Consider the following 24675-nt stretch of genomic DNA (forward strand, 5'->3'; position numbering starts at 1 on the left):
AAGGGAGGCTGCCAAGGAAGCCCGTGCCAGCCCATCCGCACAATCTGTGCCAGCTCTGGCCATACGGCCGGGCAGCTCAGCAACAGGGGACAGCACGGCACGTGTGAAGGGCAGTGCCAGGCCTCGGAGCAGCCACCAGCACTGCTGCCTCGGACACATCAAGGGGATATGAGCGGGAGTGTATTGGGCTCAGCTCCACTGAAAAAGGTAATTTTCATGAAAACCTAAAACTACAAGTTTCTAACTAGAATTTTTTGCCTCTTCTCTGCACATGAGTTTGAATATATCTAAGCAAGAAAAGGATTACATAACATTTACTTACATAATTGTTAGGATACCTAAATAGGTAATTCGTACAGTTTTAAAAGYCACCAAAATTTTAGTAGAACTATGTGTGTAGGGAACACAGCTCCTTCCATTTGTTGAGGGGATTATGACACAAAAAACTTTCAAAGACACTGTCAAATATGGTACTGGCATTGTTCTGCTACATAAGGACAAAATATTCCACATGCACTCACTTCTCAAGACTATATTAATATTATTTATATTCAAATTGTATAAAGTTTTCCCTTTGCTTATTTTATGTTTCAAAATCTTTCCTGACACTTCAGATATGTAATTTCTGTGCAACATGTGAAGTATCACAGAGTTCTTCAGCTACAAGACATCACATCCTACCGAAGAAGCAAAGAGCAGAATGACATGGCACCCCATTAAGCTTTTAGCATCTCACGGCCACATCCATYCCCCCAAAATTACGTTTAATGCAATGCCAGAAGTTATCAGAAAGTGTTGCATGAACTACACCTAACAAAGATCACAAAAGGTACTTAGAAAAGCCAACTTTGCATTGCTTAACCACAGAGTAAGCCATAAGCCTGAGCAAAAACTGAGCGATTTCTAGATTTAAATAAGCTGAAATACAGTGTGCTACACCAGAGGACACAACTCGTGCTTGTACATACATTGTTAAAATCTCCCTTTCTGCTTTCATTTCCATCACGCAAGTCTAAGTGGTTACCAGACTGTTTTGCACAACAGCTGTTTTGCACAACAGCTACTTTTCCAAGTTGATATCATAGCGCTTTTGTTTTTCTTCTAAGAAGAGCATTTCTGTAACACTTCTGTAGCAGAACTCCTTGGMTTTCCCTCCTATAGGCTAAACTGCAAGTTACACTTAGGCAGACTGCAGAAACACTTCAAAAGAAAAGTAATTTCATAATTTTAATRTTTAAAATACAGCTCCTGCAATCTGCCACCTCAAAGTTTTACGTATCCTTTGAAAATAGTGGATAAAAGAGAGGTAGCATTTTATCACAAGTTTAGTTCCAAAACCTGGTATTTTCAAAATGGAATTTGAATAGTCACAGTGGGGGCTGTATTYCCAAAACCCCAGCTGCCAAACCAGCACTGGACTTAAACTGAGACCAGACCTAACCATAGGATGACCAGAGCTCTCAACCTTGTCAGGACCGAGGTCTGAGAAGGAAAGATAATGGCTAATATAGGTAATGRAGCCCAAACTGTAACTGTTTAATTTCTTATTACCCGTTATGATTTCTGTTTTCCCTCGTCATCTCTTTATACCATTTTTTCCTGTTACACGTAGCTTCTTTTCWCCTAATATGTACTATGGTATTCTCACTCTACTTTTGCCTATTTTCATCTTTGGGCCTGCCTTCTTGTTCCCAAATTATAATTACTTGATCCAAACTAGTGTTAATCCTGGTTCAGGCCTTCAGAGGTAGCAACCTACTGTCAGTGATGTACAGATGAGCTGACACCCCAACTACTATCAGTGTGGTTCTGGGCAATGAACTGGGGAAAAGAAAGGCTAACTGGGAGAGGCACTAATTAGGAAAATCARTAACAAGCAACTATGATACATGACCAACTAACAGGAAAACCCTCAAGCCTACAAATAATAACTTGTGATGACAGTTTCATCAGCTTAGCTGCCTGTCTGCAACTCATGTAAATTCTGCTGACGTTTTACATAGACAGAACTATAGAAAACTTCCTGCAATCTGAGCAATAAGAAACAGTAGGACACTACCAGGGGGTATTTTGGTTTTTGTCTATTYATAAAACTGGATATTACCTTAATTCTCACTAATGCAACATTTGATCACAGTAAAATTTCAGTTAAAATTCTGGATGGAGAGCAGCAGAAGAAGAAAAAGGAAGAATGCTAAGGAATAAAATCTCCAAACACTTTAATTCAAACAACAGACCAGTGCTGTTCCATTTACATCTTTCATTAAATSAAAGATTTAAAAGGAAAATCCTGTAACTAACAGTTTCTTTTAAAATGCCGCCACACAAAATGATAGGGAATGTAAGTTTTCCAAGTCACCCCCAGACGTAGGGAGCACAGAAAGCAAGTGTTTAATACTGAAGCCTACAACAATCTTCACCCCCTCTTGAGGATGGCAGAATCTACATAAGGCAATACTTTTAAGTCACACACAACTTCCTTGTACTGCTTTTACTGATGCTTAAATATCAACATCACTGTAYCCAGAGTTTTCCTCCTGATATCTGAGCTATTCTGCTCAGAAAAGTGTGTAGAAATTGTACCTCAGCCAAGAGCATTAATATTCTGGAGTTACCCACATCTAAACAAATTTCTTCTCTYATTTCCATTTTGACCTTTTCCTAAGTCACCTGTTACACTGTGAACAAGCTCTTACTCTTCCAATATCAAATTTCTTCCCCTTGCTACTACAATACAAAAGCTACTCCTGTAAAGCTGTCCTATTCCTCGATTCTATCAGCTTTTCAGTCTTCCGGGGCTGAATGGCCAGCATTTCCTGAGACGTGTCCCTCACCCTTGCTTTGCAATGTACACAACCTTACAGCTTTTCTCCAACAGATACTCCTTTCACATATAATACATGTTAATAACTACATTATGCCTTACATTTTAATTACTTAAAAGATTAGAGAAAAAATATTTTAAGACTACGGGAAGTCCACATCCACTATGGCTACAGAGCACAAGAACTTCCAGGTCTCAAAGCTGTTCTTGAACACTACCTGATTTACTCAWTAATTTAAATACAATCTATACTGCATAACTGTATGAATGCATCCCTATTACTCAGGCAGCTGTTGGTACAAATATGTATTTTGTACAGTTCTGCATTTTGTACAGCTCTGCAAACACTTTATTATACGAAACTAACCTATTTTCCAAAAATACCACCTGTGCTTTCAGTGCCATAAATATTAATCTTTACTTACTAGAAACTTGTACACATCTGCAAACTATACAATGTTCAGGTTAGTAAGCTTCATCTAGATTTTTAATTCCTGTTTTAAGACAATAACAAAGTAAGTCTATATATGCCAGCAGCATCTAAGTAGYATATTGGCAACAGACTGCAAGGCAGTATTTATTTTTCAAGTTCTATATGTGAGACATGTACTTAACAGCAGAAATAAGCCTGTGTATTTCTTGAAAGAATCACGGAATGGTTTGCGTTGAAAGAGACTTGAAAGATCACCTAGTTCCAACCCCTCTGCCACGGATAGTGACACCTTTTTCTAGACCACGTTGCCCAGAATGCCATCCAAGCAGGCCTTGGATGCTGCCAGGGATGGGGCATCCACAGGTTCCTTGGGCAACCTAYGCCAGTGCCTCGCCACCCTCATAGGGAACAATTTCTTCCTTATATCCCAGTTTGCCCTCTGCTAGTTTAAAGGCATTCCCCCTCGTCAGAAGTCTCTCTCCAGCGTTTTCGATAAYGTCGTTGTCCTGAACAGCCCAAACTTGCCGCGGTGCGCTGATGCCGCGCCGGCTCAGGAGCCCCGAACGCTGCCCGTGCCTCACGAGCCGCCCGCGCGGCACCGCCCGCCCGCCCCGCCATGGCGCCAGCCCGCCCGGTACCTTCCAGGCCAGGAGCAGCACGTTCATGATGGCCAGCAACGGGCAGGGGCCATTCTCGTTCTGGGTGATGACGGGCGTGTTCTCCTCCTTCCAGCGCACCCACTTGATGTGATAGACCGACTGCCCCGGGAAGCGCTCCTTTGAAGCGGAGAGAAGCTGGGAGCCCGCCGCCGGCCTGTCCTCTTCGGGCTCCGGGGCCGGGCCCTCCGAGGAGGCCCCCGCCACCACCGCCTCGTCGGCGTCGCTGTTGAGCTCGGAGCTGCTCGGGCAGCAGGAGTGCAGGTTGGAGAAGGACTCCAGCGAGTCCAGGCTGCGGGACTCCTCCCCCGGTGGGCTAGGAGCGCCGCTGCTCCCGGAGCCGGCTCCCGCGGGACCGCTCTCCGAGGCGGGCGCCGCTCCGGGACTCTCCGGCACCGCCAGCCCCGCGCCTTCCGCCGCCGCACCACCCTCCGCGGCCCGGGAAAGGGATGCGGTCCGAGGGGCCGCGGCGGGAGCGGGGGCCGGTGGAGGGGAAGGGCTGCGCCGTCCGCCGCCCTCCTTGGCCTCCCTGCAGCCGCCCTCGCCCGCCGCTGCCTCTCCCAGGCGGAGCCGGCTGGCAGCGCCCCCGCCGCCCGTCTGCAGCGAGCCCGGGGGCGGCGGGGGCTGCGCCAGGCTTTCCATGCCCGGCCCGGCCGCTCCGCTCTCTATTGGCACCGCAGCGGCTGCGCCTCCGGCCGCAGCGCCCGCGACGCCATCACAGCAGCGGCGCCGACTCCGCCCCGCCGGGGACGTGCGGGCGGGGGTGGAGCGGCCGCGGGTCACGGCGGGGCCCGGGCGGGGGGGCCGGGGCGGGGCGGGCAGCGGGAAGGGGAGGGAAACAGGTGAGTTTGGCTCTCCCAAGGGTTGTCGGTGCTTTGCCTCGCGGTCTATTAGGCAGTCGTACTATAAAAGATACGGCTGCGGTGAGCGTAATAGATAATATTAAGGACTGAATAGAGTAATTATGTTTTCTAGAGAAAGAGAGGAAATTTAGGYTACATATTAGGAAGAAATTCTTTACCGTGAGGGTGGTGAGGCCCTGGCACAGGTTGCASAGARAGGCTGCAGATGCCCCATCCCTGGAAGCGTTCAAAGGCCAGGCTGGATAAAGCCTTGAGCAATCTGGGATAGTGTGAGGCGTCCCTGTCCGTGGCAGTGGGTTGGAACTAAGTGATCCATAAGGACCATTCCAACCCCTTAAYATTCTATGATTCTGTAAGAACGAATGTGGGTGTATTACTCATACTTTACCTCAATGAACCTTCTCTCTACAGAAATCTTCAGCTTTTAATCACAAATTTTAAATAGTCTTGGGATGATAAGGATTTATCCTCTCATTTTATTCTCAGCAGCTTTCTGATTTGAACTCTGTAAACACTTTGCATCAACTTCTGCTGCTTTACCTGAGGTACATTCACTGTAATTTTATTTTCTATGTGCATTTCYATGACACCTTTTCTCACCTATAACAGTGTTCAGAGGGAGGGTTTTTTTTATTCTGCCATGGTAGTAGGAATGGGAAAGCACGAATATGAAGGATTGACAGTAAACTGAGAAASTTGTCACAAAGCCTATTACAAAAAATAAATCTTTGCGATGGTGCAGTTGATGAAAGCATTAGTATATGGACAAACAAGACAGGAAACATTTTGTTCAGATGGCTCACATTTGAATTTCCATGGTGGCGGTTGAATTGCGAAGGTTGTTCAAGTCCCTGTTCAGTGGGGACACTGCAACACTCCACAACCTGTAGAACATTGGGAGAAGTCGGTGACCTAAAAGTCTGAAAGTAAGTACATTAGTTTGTGTAAAGAAAAAATATGCATCTGGTAAGGGGATGAAGGAAACCAGAGTAAAACTCTAAAAGTAAATTAGTTTTCTACAAGCTAAAAGCAAGGGGACACAGGAGAACAGCCCGTGAAGTGCGTTCGCAATTCGGGACGGTGAAGGCTCCGACAGCCCCGTCCGCGGGCGCGCCGGAAGCAGCGGGAGAGGCCCCGCCCCGCGGGCTGTGGACCCGCCCCATGTGGCTCCGTGGACCCGCCCCTTCCGCCGTGTCCCGCCCCTTCCGCCGTGTCCCGCCCCCTTGCGCGCGGGGCGGGGCGAGGCGTTCCGCGCGCTCTGGGCGTGTCCCGCGGCCCCGCCCCACCGGCGGCGTCTGGCGCGCGCGCGGGCGGAGGGAGCGGCGGCGCGCGGAGCGGARGGAGAGGGGGCATCGCTGCCGGGAGAGCCGCCGATCCCGGCCGTTCCCAAGCGATCCGCGGCCGTTCCGTGGGCGGGAACAGTCCTCCGGAGCGGCGGGGGACAAAGCGGAGGGAGGCGCCCAGCTCGCCCCTCCCCATCCCGGCGCCGGCTGGGGCGGATGTGCCGTGGGTAGGCGGCGGCGGCGGGGCCTGCGCCCGGCGGAGATGGATCTGGCGGGGACGATAATCCTACTGTGCTCCTGCGCGGCGGGCGCTGGAGGTGAGGAGCCGCCCGGCCTCGCGGGGCCCTGCTTTGGAGCCGTCTCCCTTCCTCTCTCCCTCTTTCTTCCCTCCCCCTCTCCTGTCTCCGGCGCTCGGGGCCGGGGGCGGCGGGCCCCGTTCTCCGGGGCGCCCCGGCGCCAGGGCCGCGGCTGGGCCGCCGGCGGGGCTCCCCGTTCCGCCCGCCGCTCCAGCCCGCCCGGGCCTCTCCCCCGCCGCCCGGGGCCGGCCTGGCTCTCCCGCCCCTTCCCCGAGACTTTCCCCGCCGAGGACCGGGTCAGCTGCCCTCCCCTCCTCTCCCCCTCGGGCCCTTCTCCCCTCAGAGCTCGGCTGTGTTTTCCTCTCCCGGCTTCGCTTCTGTCCCCAGGGACTTGCCGCCTCGTCCCGGTGGCCGTGTCCCGGATCCCTTCCCTCGCGGAAGGGAACCTCGCGGCCGGTTCCCTGTCGCCGAAACCAGGAAGCACGGGCAGGCAGAAAGTTCATCTTGAGGAAATAAAAGACGAGCCCGGGTTTTTCCCGAAGTGTGACCGCGACTTACAGGAGGGTCCCCTCTCTCTCAGGCCGGGGGGAAACTCGATTGTGTTTATGAGGAAGTGTAACCSTATCGACTCCCGTTAGGAGTTGCTTCTCGGCTTTAGGAACTGGACAGTTTCTCCTCTGCGCCTGGTAATGTTTAATTGGTCAAGTCGTGGCAGGGAAAACAAATTCGACTTTGTACAAGAATAGACATRGGAAAGGGTGGACTTGCGAGGGTGTTTCTAAGAGAACTGTGGGTGGAACAACTGATAAAGACTTCCTCTATTTCAATTGGCACCTCTCCGATTTATCTGGGCTCTGCCTCTGTGTACATCAGTATGTAGGTTTATTAACAAAGAAGCCAGTGCAGAATGCTGGTCTTCCACACAGTCTCAAAAAGTAACATTAAAATGGGAAACTTCAGTTTATTGTACTTGTGCCTARACTGTGAGATAAAAAGCAGGGTGATTTGCATGGTCAGAAGCCCTGCYGTTATTTATATGATTAGGAGTGGGATGCACAAAAGAATTTCGGTTTTTCTTTATAAATTCTTGTAAGCTATTGAGATATTTCAGACTTAATTGTTGGCATACTTTCAAGGCCTCTTTGTTTGCTGAACTAAATGGTGCTGGCACAGAAATAACTCAAAATAACTCATTAACCAGTTGTGAGGCTTGTTTCCACTGTTTATTCGAGGCAGGAAGTTGTGCCTTAAAAATCATAGTAAACATGTCTAGTACAGTCCTTTGTATATATGGAAGAAAGTTAATGTTTTTCAGAAATTCCTAGATTTTTTCTTGAGAGAAGAATGGGTGCCTTCAGCATTTCTGGGTAGTAGGAAGCACACCTCAGTAGCAGGTAGCAGAAGTACAAGTCTTTGGTGTGTAGCAGTGCAGGTAAATCTTAAAGAAAGATCTATAATGCTGGATGGAAATCTAGTGATAATGCCAATRCACATGTCTGAAGCATCCAATGGAACTATTTTGGTAAAAGTCTGAATATAATTATGAAARATTTGCTGTAATTCTATGTTAAATTAAATAGAGCCTTTTAAGTTTAGGAAGGTCTGTTTTACCTGTGTTTACATTTCTAGAATTTCTTATATACTATAAGCGTTTTTATTTATTGGAAGATAGAGTTCTTCATTTGTGTGTTTTTCCCTCTAGTCAGGCATTAATATCTGTGTGGAAAGAGCAAGTTCATGATTTTTAAAGAAATTACTGWGAGAGCAGTGCAAGTTGTAAAGAACTGAAAAGAACCCAACAATTTACATTTAATTCATGTGCAGTGCAACTTGTGCCCATTAATTCTACACAGATCTTGAAGCTAAAGTTGCAAAGTTGTCTAGTTTTMAGCCACTTAGGTATTAAATAGTAATAATTTTGGAGATTTCATTAATCTGCACTTTTAAAATTATTGGGGTTTTGTGAGTTGGGTTTAAGGTTGGAATATTTTTACAGGATACCTGAGTTTGAACTCTTTCAGACTTATGCAAAGCTTTGTGCCTGTGTACTGTGCAGCCATTGTACATATTCTATTGTAATAGACTTCAAATAAAAAGGTATAGATTCACAGAACCAATTGTAATGTTAGCTATAGCTAAGTCTGAATCATAAAAAAAACTTTTAAAATATGATGCAGCATAATTKGAATGGCTTATTTGAGAAAGTTTAGTAAAATCTCTTTTGTTTGAAAAAATCTGTTGTAGTTTATATTGTTCTTAAAATTATGAGGAGAATGCAATCAAAAGCAATCAGTAGTGCTGCTGCACTGGTGAAGTGTACTGCAGTGTCTGTCTTGGGCTGCTGTATAGCTTTTAGTGTGTTATGTTTGTATGATTAAAGCAGACACATTATCAGAAGTTTGGCTTAATAGGCCCAGAAACATTCTTGATCAGGTTTTGGCATTTGATCACTTTTAGTGTTGTCTTTTTCTTTCTTTGCTTCCACTGCATAAATATTACCTTCATAAAACCGATGGTCCAGTAAGTCAGTTTGAATACTGTTTAAATAGTGTGAGAAGGAAAACCACACGTTTTATTTTGTTTTGTTCCTGTTAGTAATTGGGGAAAGCTAGAATTTAGCTTCTAGTATATGGTGTCTACTTGAAAWATGATAAATGTACCTTGACTTTTGAGAATTTATTTTTTTAAGTGAATCTCAATGTTTTCCCCAACACCCCTGGAATTGCTTGTCTTAAGGAATCTAATCACTCACTGGTGCTGTTATGAATTTGATGTGTGTAAAGTGGTACTAAGTTTGGGCAATATTATTGGCAGCTTTTTGTAGMCTGCCTTCTTGTTACACGTGATGAAGATGCATGCAGGTATGTTAATCAATACTTAATTATCCATACATAATGATGTTCCTAGAGGAATGGAAATAAATTAATCTCTCCTTCTATGTAAGTGTCATTAAAAAAAAGGGAAAGGGGAATGGAAAACACAAAAGAGAACTGTTGAGACCTCTGAAAAGCTTAGATTTAACAAGAGTGAAYATGCTTTGGCTAGGTGATCAAATGCTGAATATCATTGCAAATCGATGATAAATAGTTTGTTTTCACTCGTACAACATGCTCTTTTATGTTGCTAGGACTTCCAAGTTGTRTCTTAGTGTCTTGTGCTTCTGGATATTCAACTACCTATTTCCTAGTGAGCATGGGAGAATTCTGCTTTTTTCTGGACACATGGGGGAGTTGTGGGAAGGCATTTATGAGCTATCAGCATCTGAGTGATTTAGTTTGTGTTCTTACTATAAATTGAGAAGAACAGTAGCCTTCATTAATATGGCATCACTCGGCCTCCAGCATTTATTTAGAGTTTAAAATAAAAACATTGTGAGTTTTATATGGTTGATGAGACAGTGTCTAGTCAAGACAGCTTTCAGATGGTTGTTTCAGAAATGCCTATGGTAATTAGAAATAAATAATAACAGGCGTTTAGCGAGCTACTTTGAATTACTGTTGCCCAAAAACCTGARCTTGCAGTTTGTTTATACTTTTAGAACATCATAAGGTTCGACTTTCACAGTATGGCAGAGCCACTGTACTGAGTTGTCTGGTGGTCCTGCCCTGGCCATGCACTCCCACCTCTCCTCCTGGCATAAAGAGTCAGCCCAGAGAAAAGAAATACTTCAGTTCCTGCCAGATGTGTAACTTGTTTTATTGAGCAAACCCAGGCCTGATGGGAAAGAAGAACTGGGACTTTCACAGGGTGGAGAGGAAGAAGGTCAATAAAAAGCAGACATCTGCTTACACTGGTGTTGCCGTACTGTCTGACCATGCCCTAAATGCGAGGCCTCAGTGAAGGGAAGTGATCCTGACTTCACATCTTGATTACATGTTTTTCTCTCATCAAAAACACTTGACCAGAAAAGAGAGAATATTTTTTCAGCAGAATCTAGTGCAGTGCAAGGGAAGAATAGAAATAGAGTAGGTGTTAAAGGGCAGCARGGCTGCTGGCATTTWTGAAATGGCAGCCTAAATAAATTCTTCRGAGGAGTCCAAGTTACTTGGACCTTAAATCCAAGACCAAGATATATGGTAGGATTTCTGKCTTACTGAATCTGAATGCAGTGTACGTTCTTCAATGTCCCATKTAAAGGGAGCTTTTTTCAAGATTGATAAACCCTACATTGAAAACAATTTGAAGCAAAAGTTGCCTTGATTATCTTAATTAAAATGATAATAATAATTCTCTACAAGATGTTTATCACATGCTGGCATTTTAAATCTGCAAATTAGTGATGACATAGTAATAAGACTTGTCTGGTGAGTTAGCTTGGCTTCTGAACAATTTCTGATACTCCATCAAGTCATATTCTGTGCTTTTTTCGTGCACCAACAAACSTGAGTTGTGTTTGAACTATTTGCATTTGTCATGCTAATCTTAATCTGAGTAGTTTAACGTAAACTTCAACTTTTAAAACAGTGCATGCTTGATTTATCCTCTTATGGGAAATTAAATGTTCTCTTTTACAATAATGCATATAAAATTAATAGATACTTATATTTACATGGGTAAACTTGCAGTACTATTTATTACTAGTTATGCTTTTGTGCATGGAACTATCTTCCTTAAGAATTTCCTGCAGAATCTTCACAGACATTGAGATTAGTTTGAGGAACCTGTAAATCTCTGGGCCCTCCTCCTAGGTGGGGATGACATTTGTCAGKAACTCCGCTCTATAACAATAACTTTTCAAAAAGGTGATGAAGCCTTGCAATRGTGTCAGCCAGCCCCCTCAGCACTGCTGGATGCATCCCACCTGATCCCATGGATTTCCGTATGTCCAGGTGGCTGAAGTGTTCCCCAGCTCATTTCATCTGCTGTGGGTACTGCTTCACTTCCACAAACTAGGAAGGGTTTGTCTGGGRCACAAACTCTTCATAGCTTTCCCATGGCAAATAATTGACCAGGGAGTCATTGAGCACAACCCACCAAACAGCTGTAACATGTAGATGCTCACAATGTGCCAGGAAGATTATAGCTAAAATCACATGGGTGATCCATTTTATCCTTTGCATAAGCCTGGTTAGAAGGTGAGATTACATGCCTCCATACCTGTCCAGTGGGATTTGTTTGTTCACAACAACTGTAGATACTTTACTTCAGTCTCTCTGGGGATACTGAAGAGTTGTTCATCCGCATACACTAAACATCTTTCACTGGACTGTCACACTGAGACATTTGCCTAAATGCTCTGCTGGATTCTGTTTAAAGTCCTTCCTTGTATTTAGTTCTAAGCCCATGAGAGCAAAGCTTCATTCCTGCGGGGAATCTGTCATAGGAAAYGCCACATCTAGTTTAGCAAGTCTTTAAAAGACTATACTCTCAGGTTCAAAAGCCATCCCCTTGTCACCCTCCGATGTCTCTATCCTAAAGGGTTTCTGTCTCCTAGCTTAGTGTTTAAGTGAAGTATAATGTCTCATTCCACCAGATTGCCTGGGAAGGCATCATGCTGTCTTTGTTCCTGGTAAAATGAAAAATGGAATTTGTAGAGCAGTTCCCATAAAATAGATTTTAGCATTCATGGTTCAGTGTTTCTTACTACAGGCTTCCTGATTGTATCCTTAATTGAAAAGATCCTTGTCATGCAATCTCTATGAAAAAAACCCAAACCCCTAGTTTTTAATTTACTGAAAATAACTGTAGTAGTTTGTAACAGAGACTGGGATCTGGTGTGTGCTATCATAATGATTTCTTGGACTGTGCCACTTCCAGATTCTGTGATAGACTTCTTCCTTTCTGGTGCAGAATCTTCTAATTACAGAAATGTTGTACCTGCCTCATGTACCTCCATGAAGTTTTCTTTCCAGCCTCAGAATTTTTCCAGCCTCAGAATCTTGTGTTACCAAGGTTGAGCTACTTATTAAGCTACCTTGGGTGAAGAAAATRATCCCTTCTGATAGGTAGCTGGTTTGATTAGGTTTGTGATAAGTTGCAGACTTTGAATGCTGTAGCAATGTTGATGTTATAGAAGCTTCTAGAAGTGAAAGTGTTCATTTTGAAGCCTGACATCCCTTTTTGGAGAAGTCATAATGCTCTAGGTGGTTTGCAGCTGCTGTGCTTGAGCAAGAAGAGAGCAGCAGGAGTGTTTAAGTGTTTGCTATGAGAGTACTTAAAACATGAGGAGTTCTTTAAGTTTTGGAGAAAGGGAAAAGAAAGTGTTGTTTCCCTGTGTGATCACAGAAAGCGTATATATTTTTTGTCAAGAAAAAAGGTTTTTGCTTAAAACCCTTTCTGCTTTGCCTTAGCAGAAAGAACAGCTATAAAACTTTTTAATGTCAGTAGTCTTTTACTGTCTTGTCACAGTAGTTAGCACTTAAAAACTATTCTTTGTGACTCAGTTAAATGCAGTCTCTCATCTTTTCATGTGGTCATGAGACCTGGATTGAGTGCCAAGTGTTATTGGGTCTTCAATAAGTTGTCACACTTCAAAACTTTTTTTCTAGGTGCCTGAAGCTATTCAAAATGTATCTTACAATGCTGAGAAGAAAAATGGTCTGTCACAATTTTAAGGAGTGCATTATTAAAAGCTTCCTACCACAGAAAAGTTAAAGATAATTCTGGAGYGCAGAAGTTTACACATTCTGCAGTGTACTAACTCCAGTTTTGATAAAGTTCTTAAAGTGAGATATTACTATTGTATTCTAGATTTATGTTCATTTGACAGTTAAAACTTTAAGTTTTAGCTTWTATCAGTTAATTTGAAAGCTTGTTTTCTTTGATATTGACACTTCTGGATCATATACTTGGGATTAGAAAGCATGTATCTGTAGTCWGGCACATGTACATTGTGCATGGTCTCAGGCTAATCTGGTTTGTAGCAGTTCTTGGGCTATAGGAGGTATTTATGCTTCATTTTGTTGTGATTATGTTGGAAGTGATGAGAGAAACATCAGACAGAGACAACATCCTCAAAACTCCTGCAAGTTACCSAACCTTTGCAATGATTAGAATTCATGTAGACTTTCTTGAATCAAACATTTAAAACGTTTTAAGACACCKAAGACACTTTCCTTTCTGGAAAGCTGAATGAGAATGGACTTGTATTTTGAGACTAAGAGTGAGTGGAAATGAGAATCAGTTTTTGTTGTTGGACTTTATTTGCAGTCATGAAAAGTCAACATTTGCAGAAGCCTACAGTACTGTGAGAAAATTTGAATGCGATTTCTCAGCAGTATAGCATTAATTGAATTTTAAGCAGATATGCCAGTATCATCTTATGTACATGGCTTTTAAATGCAAGTGATGCATTTGAAAGCATTAATTTACTTAGTCATCTCTTTAGATATCTGAAGAGAAATATCACGTGTAGTCTCTGAGCACTCACATTTAGGTTGATTTGAAGTTCAATGGATTATGACATACTAGCAGAATTCAGAGTTCTTCTGGTTTTCTCCACAAGTTATGTTTTGGGGTTTTTTTAGTGACTAGTGTCTCTTCCTCCATCAGGATAGGAGGGTCAAAATCTTCCCCAYTCTCTGCAATGAACTCATATTAATATGAGTCATAAATATTACCCTGGAAGGAAGTGTACAAAATAGACTGAACTGAACCTATGTCTTTGRAGTTACGTTTTAATAAAGCTTTTCTGTGTCCTAGATCATTCCATGTGATACAAAATGTGTTGCTAGGTGGCATGATTTGCTCTTGATTTTTCTGGGTATTTCACATGTAGAATGCGGACATTCTGAGCAGATACTGTGGTGTCATGACTGCMGAGTGAAGTTGGAAGCATCATTTCAGGGAACTTGAAGAAAGATACTCAGCTGTTGCAATCATTTTGAATCAGGAGTGTATTTCTGAAACGTCTCTCAAGCATTCCTGTCTGCAGTGATATAATTTGTATTATGGGGTAGCTTTGGAGTAAATGAACTATGCTTGTTTTGATTGAACTTCAAGTGGAAGATGCCTTCCAAGGTCCACCCGATGCACTTGGAGCTGCAGATTGTCTGTCCAGTCTGTGGGACCAGAGTGAAATGAATCTGAAGTGTACCAAGGAGAAAAAAAAAAAAAGCTAAAATGTATATAATGTGGAATTTGGGTCACCAACTGCTTTGCCCCACAGATCTGCTGTGCCTGGTAGTGTGGTTACMACCTTGCTTGTCTCTGTTTTTCAGGCCAGTATGGAAATCCTCTAAATAAGTACATCAGACACTATGAAGGATTGTCCTACGATGTGGTTTTGTTACACCAAAAACACCAGCGTGCCAAAAGAGCAGTGTCACATGAAGATCAGTTCTTGCACCTAGATTTTCATGCTCATGGAAGGTTAGTGATATTTTAAAGGATGTTTGTTTTAAATATTTTATTCATATGTGTTTTAATTATAGTGAAATGTAAAGGATGAAATACAACCATCAGAATAAGATTAGCTAGCATACACTAAAGTGCACTTTTTACATTTTCTATGAAGTATTTTCTCTCATGTCCAGTTTAAGTATGAAATTGTTGCTGGTAAGCACTTAAACAAACATCTGATGGTAGCTATCAATACAGCTTGAAGCTTAAACATTGGAATAATACTGGAACAGCATGGTAGTTGATTCTGAGTTTATAATGCAGCTTTGGATTTGTTTGGTTTTGTTTTGTTGTTTTTTTTTCCCAAAAATAGTGACAAATTGCCTGAGGAGATTTAATTGAGAAAAAGTAAAATTTCAAATTGCATATGAAGCTACAAAATAGGCCAGAAGAGTCCTCTGTTTTGYGTGTACTGGTGTTATCTGATTTTTTGTGCTGTTGTGAAATTTGCAGATTATTTGACATGGGCAACGATTAGTACTGTTACAAGACATGCTTTGCCTTGCATTCAATATGTAAGATACAGTACAAAAGTTAGATATTCAGTGTGACCAACTGCAGTGTAATTTGTAGATTTTCACGTAGGGAGATCTTGTTGCAATTTAGAATTGTCTGCTTTTTGTATAACCCAGGAAAAACAGGAAGAAAGTTAAAACRCTTGTGTCTGTATCTCTGTTTCTATGACTCCTTGCTTTGCAGCACCACTGTCTTAATGTATTTTAGGAATGTGCAATGCCCTTGCTTTTCTCGTTATTTCAGTTACAATTTAAGTACTTAGGACTTGATAAATAAGTGTTTAGCCATATGTAGAACCACAAGAAGTTTAACAGAGAAAATGTAAAACCAGGTCTCCTGAATCTATTTCGGATATTGTTTTATGAGTAAATGTTTTGCTTTTGTGCCAGCTTGTCATTTCTTCAGGGAGTGTTGTTCCTGGAGGTTTATGATGTAATAATGATTGCATTTCAGTGCATACTCCCAGAAGGCTAGCATTAGGGTTGTATTTCTAAATGCTGTAGAACTGCAAATCCTGAATTTGAAGTCATGTCCTTAAAACCATGTTTTCAAGTGTGATTTCTAGTCCACGTGTCCTGGTTTTACTCAGTCTGGTTTTTGGTGGTGGGGGGATGGGACCAAAAAAACCACGGCCTTACGCTGCAGAAGAATGTCATGGTTTGAAYTTGACCGAAAACCAAAAGCACYGCACCCACGATGTTCCCTCCCCCCTGCCCCAAAGAGGCAGAAGGSAGAGCAAAAGCCCAATTAACACTAAAATTTATGGCTTTTAGATAACATAATTGRGAGAAATATACGTATATGCTCCAGAAAATGGTCAGACAGGCTGAATAACTTAAGTTGCAAAATAGATTTATTACTAAAAAACTACTAAGAAAACTACTGAACTGGGGAGGGGAACAGAAATAGGGAAAAATTTGCAAAGAGAAGAAAATAAAAAAACGGACATTTTAAGGCACCTGTTATTCTTTCCRGGGGACCTGTCTCTTTCTCAGGTCACCCCTCTCCAACCCCCCATGTCTTCCCGTGTGCAAAGGGGGGCCAGGGATGAAAGTTTAACATAGATCATAGGAGAAGAGTCCAAGCTGTGGAAGTTCTTTTCCCAAGAAACAGTCAGTGTATAACTGGTGAAAGCATGGGATTCTTTTTCTTTACCTCGTGGGAAAGGAAAACAGTCCCCCAAGGCTGGCTGCATCATTTCGGCAGCGTAAGGCCACTATCACAAATCTCCTGGCAGAACACAGCTTCTTCTAAACATCCACTTACTTCAGACGTGGGGCGGGGGCATCTCTTCCTCCCCGCAGAACACAATTTCTTCTAAGCATCAACTCGCTTCAGACGTGAGGGGGGGCCAAGCCTCTTCCCCTTTTTTAGCTTATGATCAGTCCAGTCCTCCAAGGCCAGGTTTTTCTCAGAGCAAGGTCACTCTCTTTTCTATACAGGTCTCCCAATGAAGAAATTGTCTTTTTGAGAACAGCTTGTTTTCTCCATGTTCAAGCACCAGCACAGTCTTCTCCTTACTGTGATCTTGGGTCTCCATTTTCTTCTTACATCTCCTCACCCTCCTGCTCTGTTTTTCCCCCGTGCATGATACTAAAACTAAATATCACCAACCTAAAAACTACATGGCAGCCGCACTCTATCTTATTTTGAATTCTTCTTAAGTACAAGACCAAACGTCATCACAGAGGTGYAACTGCCTGTGCAATTGGCCCAGGCCTGACCAGCAGCCTGTCCATCAACCTCAGAGCCACAATGGATTGGTTCTGAAACACAGGGGGYAGGRYTCCTTTTGCTGGAGCAGAAGGAGAAAGCTTCTAGAACTTTGTCACAGGAGCYATCTTTGTGGTTTTTTCAGTCCCATCCCCCCACCACCAAAAGCCAGACCGAGTAAAACCAGGACATCAGGGAATTTTATTGTTTAAAGAGTTATAATGCTGCTCTCTTTGCTGCAACTGGCAGTCTCTAGTCTTCCCTTATTAAATTGTTCTAATAAACAAGACTGCAGAGTAGAATGCTTCAGAGAGTCCTCACAATGGAAACCTCTCTACTTTTAAATCTCCAGCAAGGTTACGAGACAGTGAAGTTAAGTTTAAGTGTAATGCTGCTGCTTCTAAGCTGCAGGCTGGTGGATGATTTAGGCTCACTGAAGTGTGTGCTGATGCAGAAGAGAAACCGGCCTAACCACATTCCCAGCATCATCTTTGTGCTAACACTGGTAGTGTCAAAGCCTCGCAAGGAATAGCATCTCGAAACAAATCCATCTAAAAATTATTKGGAAAAAAGAAATCACTGTGACTTGAAGGGGCGATAAAAGAAGAGTGAGACCATTCTTTCTGGGTGCAGGGCACATTCCAGTCCACTTCAGCAAGTTCATCTTGTTATTGGTAAAGATCCCATAACAATCTTCTGTAAGCTGGAGCTCTTAACTCAGCCTGTGACTTCTCTTTGTGGTGTAAGGGTGGGTTGAAAATCCTTGTGCTGTAAAAATGATAGCTGCATGTAGGATACTGAGGTCTAAAAAAATTCCCTTTAATTCACAGAGGAAGACCAGACCTTAGTCAATGAGGTTTATAAATATTTTGATAACGGCTACTGTTACTCATGAAGGAAAGAGCTGATGTTTATATGTGGAATTGATTCTAAATCCCTATGGTTTGAGGCACAAATCCATCAACTGAGGAGGCTGATTGGAAGGTCAAAACAGAACAGTAAGGTCTGATTGGAAGGTCAAAACAGTCTGTAATTTAGGATTTTGGTGCTTTCTTGTGGCACATCTAATGCTGCCTGCCAAAGAGCGGGTAGTTGACAGGATGTAAATTTAGTCCAAAGTTCCTGTTAATCAGTTTGGGTGTGGTCTTGCAAAGTATTTTCATTTTGCTTTAAATATGAATTAGGAAGGACCGAGTGAAATGGAATTTACTTCATAGTCTGTTTATTTGCTTTGAAGGTGTATAGCAGTTTCAAAAGCTGTATAAATAGAATTGGCTTTTTGCAGTTGCAGCTGGTTTATTGTGAATAAGTGATTTATGTCTTCACTGAGAAGGACAAAATTAAAACCTTTCTATCAAGTATTTGAGTTATTTTGTGTTAAGGTAGGAAATAAAGCTTTTGCAAAACACTTAAACCATTTAGATATAGGCCATGGACTTATAAAGTGCTGTGGCATTTAAATGCAGGTGGTGAAACTTAAAGGCCCTCAGTGAATATGAGATTTGAGATTCTGAAAACTTATGCCTGATCTTTCTTGAATAGCCTTTTACTAAATGGTTGACTGGGGTTTGTCTAGGTGTAGCRTTTTATTGGCACACAGCTGTCCAACTTGCATCACCTTAACTTAATAAATATAGTGAGCAGCTTCTATTTACAAAGACTGAAATTACAGTCTTGTGTTTTGATTTTGATTCTAATGAAATGGCTGTATTCTGTAGCCAGGAAACAATGAAAAAGCTGTCCTAATATTTACTGCCATTCTCTGCTGGCAGCAGCAAGTTAAACTGGACCACAGTGATTCTCAGGCTGTATCTCTGTGACCAGTTGGAACTTTCTAAACTTGATCTTTCCATGTGTGCCATAGGAAGCACCTGCTGGTCACGTGGTCAGTCAAGATGGGAAAGCCGTTTGGCTGCTTATTTTTCAGTGAGATTAATTCGTTGTTCTGTTCAATGTAGAGGGAAATTAGTTGTAAGAAGTGAGAGTCCACAACTAAGCAGCATTGGTGAGAGGGAGGATGCAGTACCAGCCTTTTCAGTGGTAGTGCTGACATATGCCAGATAAGCATTCATCAAACTTACAGTTTCATTGTCCAGAAAACAGCTGGCATCTACCAGTATTTTAGAATTATGTAAGTAGCATCTGTTCTTTACAGTAGACTGTTTGGATTTAAGAACTGTATCTTACAGTACCCTTCTGTTGAAAAAAGGAAAAAAATAAAACCATAGTTTAAATCCTGCATATTTATACCAATTTAAAGTGACCATTTAACTGCGGGCTAATAGTTTAATAATGAAATAGATGCTGAAATGACCCAAAGCTACCGTTTTCCACACCAGACTCAGTAATTCTACAAAGGGATGTATTATATCCTATCACCGAGAAACATTCCCTGTTTAGCATTCACCTGAAAGTTAGATGCGACACAATATAATGTTAAAAATAGAAATTTTTCAAAATATTTGTTGTTTGGTGATATAAAATTCAACATGTTATGATAAATGCCATGAACTAGACTGAATCAGCCACACCATTTAATGCTGAAACAATGACTTAGCAGGACAGTTAAAATCACTGAAACAAAGCTACAAATCCTTATTAATTCTTTTGAATAATGAACCATGTATTAGATTAATTGGCATTATTGTTTCCCCAGTGGTGCAAAATGTGTTTATTTCTAAAATGCTTCAAGTTGGAAGGAATATGAAGTTTTGAAACCATCCTGGTTGTGTATCATAGCTCTTCCACCTGCCAGTTTATATTGAGTGTTTTAGTGTGAGTTAATTTAAGGTGTTGTTTGAGTCCAGGGAAGTCTCACATAAAGCTAATGAATGTTAATGAATAGTGTTAATACCAGGAACTTTTTTAATATCATTTCTGAACCCACCCCATAGCCCTTCCCCCTGAAAAACAACCGAAAAGCAAAATACAGCACAGACACACCCCCCCCAAAATACGTGGATTGACTGAAAGAATATCAGTGTCTTTGGCACCAGCTTGAGATACAATGAAGCATTTTAAATAGGGTAACTTTCCTGTGCATGTCAAAGTAATGTCAGTAGTTTCAATGATGTTTGGCTTGGGTTTGTCTAGGAGACACCTGGTACAGTGGGGTTGGACTGGYGGGACAGACCAGCCGAGGTGCAGTGTTTCCACTGTACTGCTGAAATTGGTATTAATGGTTTACAGCTCTACTCCTTGGCCAGCAAACTTTAGTAGACATAGTCATGCTTTGAAAAAGTCATGTTCTTCACATGGAAAGCAGTACACTTAAAGGAATGTACCTTAGCTATGCGCTCATATTATCAATTAGTGGATTTCTCTTCTGTCATTACTTGTCTAACTAAGAAAGCTTAGTTAGCTAACTTAATTGCTTTCATAGTTTGAATTCATGTAATAACTTTGCTTGTGCTTTTATTCTAGTACATCTTTACCTGTTTTCTGATTTTTGTTCTCTTGTTTTTGTTAAATGTGGCATTGCATATAAATAGCTTCATGTAAATACAAATGGGAAAATTATTTTTGATGAACAGGAAACCAAGTAGTAGAATCTGTACTGAACTTCCCAAAGAAGTTTTACTGAGAAAGTTTTGGATTTTTACAGAAAAAAATGTCAGCCTTCGGTAAAGGCTATTCTGCCCTTAAAATCTGTACACAATCCTCTTCAGGACAGAGAGATACTTTCTTAGAGTGTAAATTAGCCAACATATAGCTACTTGTAATCCTACTTGGATGGTGTCTGTTATCTGAGCTACTTTGTGTTTGCGGCTCTGTGTATCAAAAGTTATCAGTGGCAGATGCTTTCAAATGAAGGCTGCATCCTCATTGTGGAGTTTTAGAATACCAAGCTTAGCAAGTCTGACTTCTGAAGGTCAGGAAAGACATCTGAATAATCACAATGATCATCCTAGAGGTCTTATTGGAAAACAAACATACATTGCAAGCATTCTAGGTGGGATGGCTGAGAATTGAAATGCTATAGAGATTGGGGTTTAGATAAATACTTATTATGGGGATGATTCTGTGTGCATCTAGGTGGATCAAAGAAAGAGTGATAAACCTGGAGACCCTATCATGTGCAGCTTCAAAGAAAAGTTTTCTTTAGTGTGAGTAGCAGGACCATGGGAATTATCAGTTAAGTGAAGTATGGTGTGTGGGTTTAATAGTAAGTTAAAGCAATAAAAAGAAAAAAATCTTTAAATGTTATGGTTTTTAAAATTGTGGGTAGTATAAACCCCATTTTAGGTTGTTAAAATGCCTTCTATTTACTGTAGTTCAGAGTTGGAATGAATCTTGACTGTGTTGTGGTAACTGAGTAGATTATGGGATGCCTCATGGAAGCAGTTAGGAAGAAAAACTCAACTTATTGTTCCCTTCCATTTATAGACCCCCTCTTTCAATTTTTCTGAGAAGAGAGTTGTTGAGTTATTAGGTAGAAAAAGTAAGGATAAAAGAAATGCACCTCACACAGAAGAGTATTTTCTAGATGCTGACTTGTGAGAAGGCTCATGGAGCCAAAGCTGTGAGAATTTTTCTGGTTCCTACTGGGAAGAAAAGACTGAACCTAAATGGACTCTTGCACTGAAGTTGCATTCCATACTGCTACCAAACCCTCCCCTTCAGTTTCATTTTCCCAGCCACTTCTTCCAGCTGTGGAGTAACTCCTCCATCTCCTTTTTTCCCTTTCTCTTTTCTCCGCAATCTCCTCTGGTCACTGAGTGGTTGTGCAAGCCTGCCACCAGTTACAGCAATTTGACTGAGGACAAACAGAAAGGGGAAAGCACCAAGTTGCCATTTTATATACCAGATAGCAGCTTTTTCTGCCAGTTCTGTGAAAGTCTGCAGACTTGGTACCAAAGACCCAAATATTGGATGTTCCATTGTAGTGAAATCACTGATTTTAGAAGGTAACTCATATTAAAAATAAAYGGAACAATAGATTAGGTATTAGCTCTTGCACGTAAGCCTTTATGTGCCTTTTACCAAATGCTGATATATAAATGTGGCTTTTTTTTTTTTTCCTTTCAAGCACTTGCTCTGATTAAAGTATAGGATCAACATAACTTGAGCCATGGGAGAGTACTGGTTTTAGCTAAGTGTGGTGCTCTCAATTATAATTTTTCTTTAATTATGACTGAATTGCTTTGTTACTTGCAAATTGGGCATAGTGTCCCTGAGGTAAGCTAAAGAGGAATAAAAATCTACTTCCTGATAGCCTTCAGGGTACTGCTGTTAATATAGATGTAGTTTATTATCAAAGCAGATTATATAATTATATACATGTATGTATGTGTAGGTAAAAGTTTTATCAAAATTCTGTCTACAGCCAAAAGGGGAAACCATATAGGAACTAAGCAGTGTCCTTTTACCATATCTAGATATGGATATGGGGTTATAGATATGGATACAGGGGTTACTTCTTACACATTCAGATCCATGGAGCACAGAAGCAGTAACAAATAAGCAAGGTCAAAACTTGGTCTTAATTGATTTAWCTCTATTCTAGAGATCACTTCTGCTGGGAAATGTTTTCTGCAAGGTAGAAAGTGTGTAAATAAAAGAGGCATTATTTTTCTGAAATTAGTTATCTTCTGCCTGGTGTGTAGCTAGGCTAGGGAGTAGCTTAGTTCGCAGTGAGAACTCGGTGCATGCTGTGGAAATGGAAATTGCCAAAAGGCTTATTTGAAGCTTCTTATTTCTTCCATTGTGGCTAGTTTAGAAACCATATTCAGTAATGGTATAAACAAATTTGTTTAACTTCCCTACAGTCTCCTGTCCTCAGAACAAATCATGAAGTTACTGGATTTAAGTCAGAGTAGAATATGTGTTTGAAGTTTGGTGATCTGTTGAAGTTGTTAATTATTGGAAGCGGAGATGARTAGATGCTTGTTTACTCTGCTACCCTCCCTGGCCCCTTTTGCCCCCACAGTCCCAAGTTGTCTTCTTCCTTTGGTGGGAGAGAAAGAAGGAATATTTGTCAATATTTCATTATTTAGAAGGTTGAACAGTCAGACAGATAATACTGCATTGATTCTCATCAAGCATGTTTGAATGACTAAGAAAAGACCTGTTTAAAAATAGCTGAGACATGATCAGGTTATCTAATAGTTTAACTAAGTTTAGAAATCAAATAGAGAGCTGTTAGTGTGAAGCACAGCTCTAATCCTGCAAAWAAAGCTAATTTTATTGAAAGATAATTGGCAACATGTGTTAGAATCTATAGTGTTTGTTATGTAGCAATGTGGAAAGTAGGAAGAGGGTGAAAATTAAAGGAGAATAAATACAGGCTTCCTAAATTTAAAACTGGTGAAACTTTGGTACATAAAACTTCTGACAATAATGTTGATGGAAGGGTATCCCGCATAGAGGGAACAACCATTCCCAGCTTGATTAAGCTCCACTGAGTTTCCCCTTGCCCCGCTAAAAGCAAGTCCTGTGGTGTCAGAAGTGTAGGCAAAACTTGAGGCTGGCCCTAAAGCTTGGCTACATGGTGGCCACCGAGGGTAGTSCATGACTGCACCATGATTGTGCTGCTGGTTTGCAGTGGTGAGAGCAGCAATTGAGGATACCCTGGATGGGTTCACAGTTGAGGCCCAGGGCTCATCCATCTGTGTACTTGGAGTTATACTAAGCTAAGCATGGTAAATTACCAGCCTTCAGGCTGACATCAGCTCCTGGGTTTTTTCCCCCATTCTGCTGGTATATCTCAGTTAATACATGAGAAGTCGTGCATTCTCTGTGTACTTCAAAGCTATAGAAAATTGCTGATGCAGTTGAGTGTTAGAGACAACTGCTCCTCAGTTTTATTTGAAACGTACGTGAATGCATCCAGAAAAATGTAATTTTAAAGAAATTGTGTTTGCAATTCTGAAAGAAAAGTGCTATATAGATTGATATTTTTTTTTCCTGAAAACCTACTTTCTTTCATGAGGAAAATGCAGTTTTAGCCATGATAGGTGCTCTTGCTGAGATTAGTGTGTATTTCAGTTCATCACAGAGACAGAATTACGGACTTCTTACAGTAAGAAGCCTCCTATCAAATACTAGATAAGGGAGGAGACATTCCAAAGGGTCCAGGATCTCTCCAGCTGTTTAATGTCCATTCAGATGCACTGAGTCTGATCCATCCTTGAAAAAAATCAGTCACAGTGAAAGCTCGATCGAAACTGGAGTTCAAATGTGTAAGACACCCTGAGCAGTGTATTATAACCAAAATGATTATAAGTGTTTCAGGTACCTGAATGAAATTTGTCATATTCTCATCAGTGTTGGTCTTCATTTCTTTCTAAGTGTTCACTTTTAACTTCTGCCCAGGAGAGCCACATAAAGTGGCTTCAAGTCTCCACACTGCCCACCACCCCACCCACAAAAAACGTATTTGATAATCTTTGTAGCATTCTGTCCTACCATGCTTGGTCAGGTTATTTCCTCTTCCTCATGAGCCTCTGGGTTACCAAAGGACTCTTGTTGCAGAGGTAGTAAAAAGATGAAGCTGAAAAAGAATAATTCTTGTTTCTCAATGGCTCCAGTATACTAGTGCATCTGTAGTGAACGGTTCCTTCCTTTGTAACAGGAGGAGGATCTTCCTTGTAAAATGCATCTCTGCTGAAACTGTGATAGGAGCACTGCTGGGCTTGGCACAAATCCTGAGGCACAGGGAATTGCTGAAGTTTAACCTTCCCCATCTTTCAGCCACATTTCAGAATGTCATAACCTCGTAGTAGATACCTGTGACACATTGCCAGAGAAGA

General features: G+C 41.7%; 2 protein-coding genes across 2 annotated transcripts in view; one reads left to right on the plus strand and one right to left on the minus strand.

Annotated features, from left to right (window-relative positions):
- Window positions 1-4648, minus strand: part of MINDY2 (MINDY lysine 48 deubiquitinase 2) — a 26236-nt gene extending 21588 nt beyond the window's left edge. Inside the window, exon 1 of the mRNA XM_057382762.1 lies at window positions 3896-4648. Within this exon, the coding sequence (XP_057238745.1) occupies window positions 3896-4555 (660 nt within the window). The 5' untranslated portion in view covers window positions 4556-4648. The remainder of the gene's footprint in view (window positions 1-3895) is intronic.
- Window positions 4649-6060: 1412 nt separating this feature from the next.
- Window positions 6061-24675, plus strand: part of ADAM10 (ADAM metallopeptidase domain 10) — a 38993-nt gene continuing 20378 nt past the window's right edge. Inside the window, exons 1-2 of the mRNA XM_057382761.1 lie at window positions 6061-6376; window positions 14515-14665. Coding sequence (XP_057238744.1) covers window positions 6322-6376; window positions 14515-14665 — 206 coding nt within the window. The 5' untranslated portion in view covers window positions 6061-6321. The remainder of the gene's footprint in view (window positions 6377-14514; window positions 14666-24675) is intronic.

This window comes from Malurus melanocephalus, unplaced genomic scaffold (assembly GCF_030028575.1).
Source record: "Malurus melanocephalus ecotype Western Australia unplaced genomic scaffold, MMel_1.1 scaffold_586, whole genome shotgun sequence".
NCBI classification, from domain to species: domain Eukaryota; kingdom Metazoa; phylum Chordata; class Aves; order Passeriformes; family Maluridae; genus Malurus; species Malurus melanocephalus.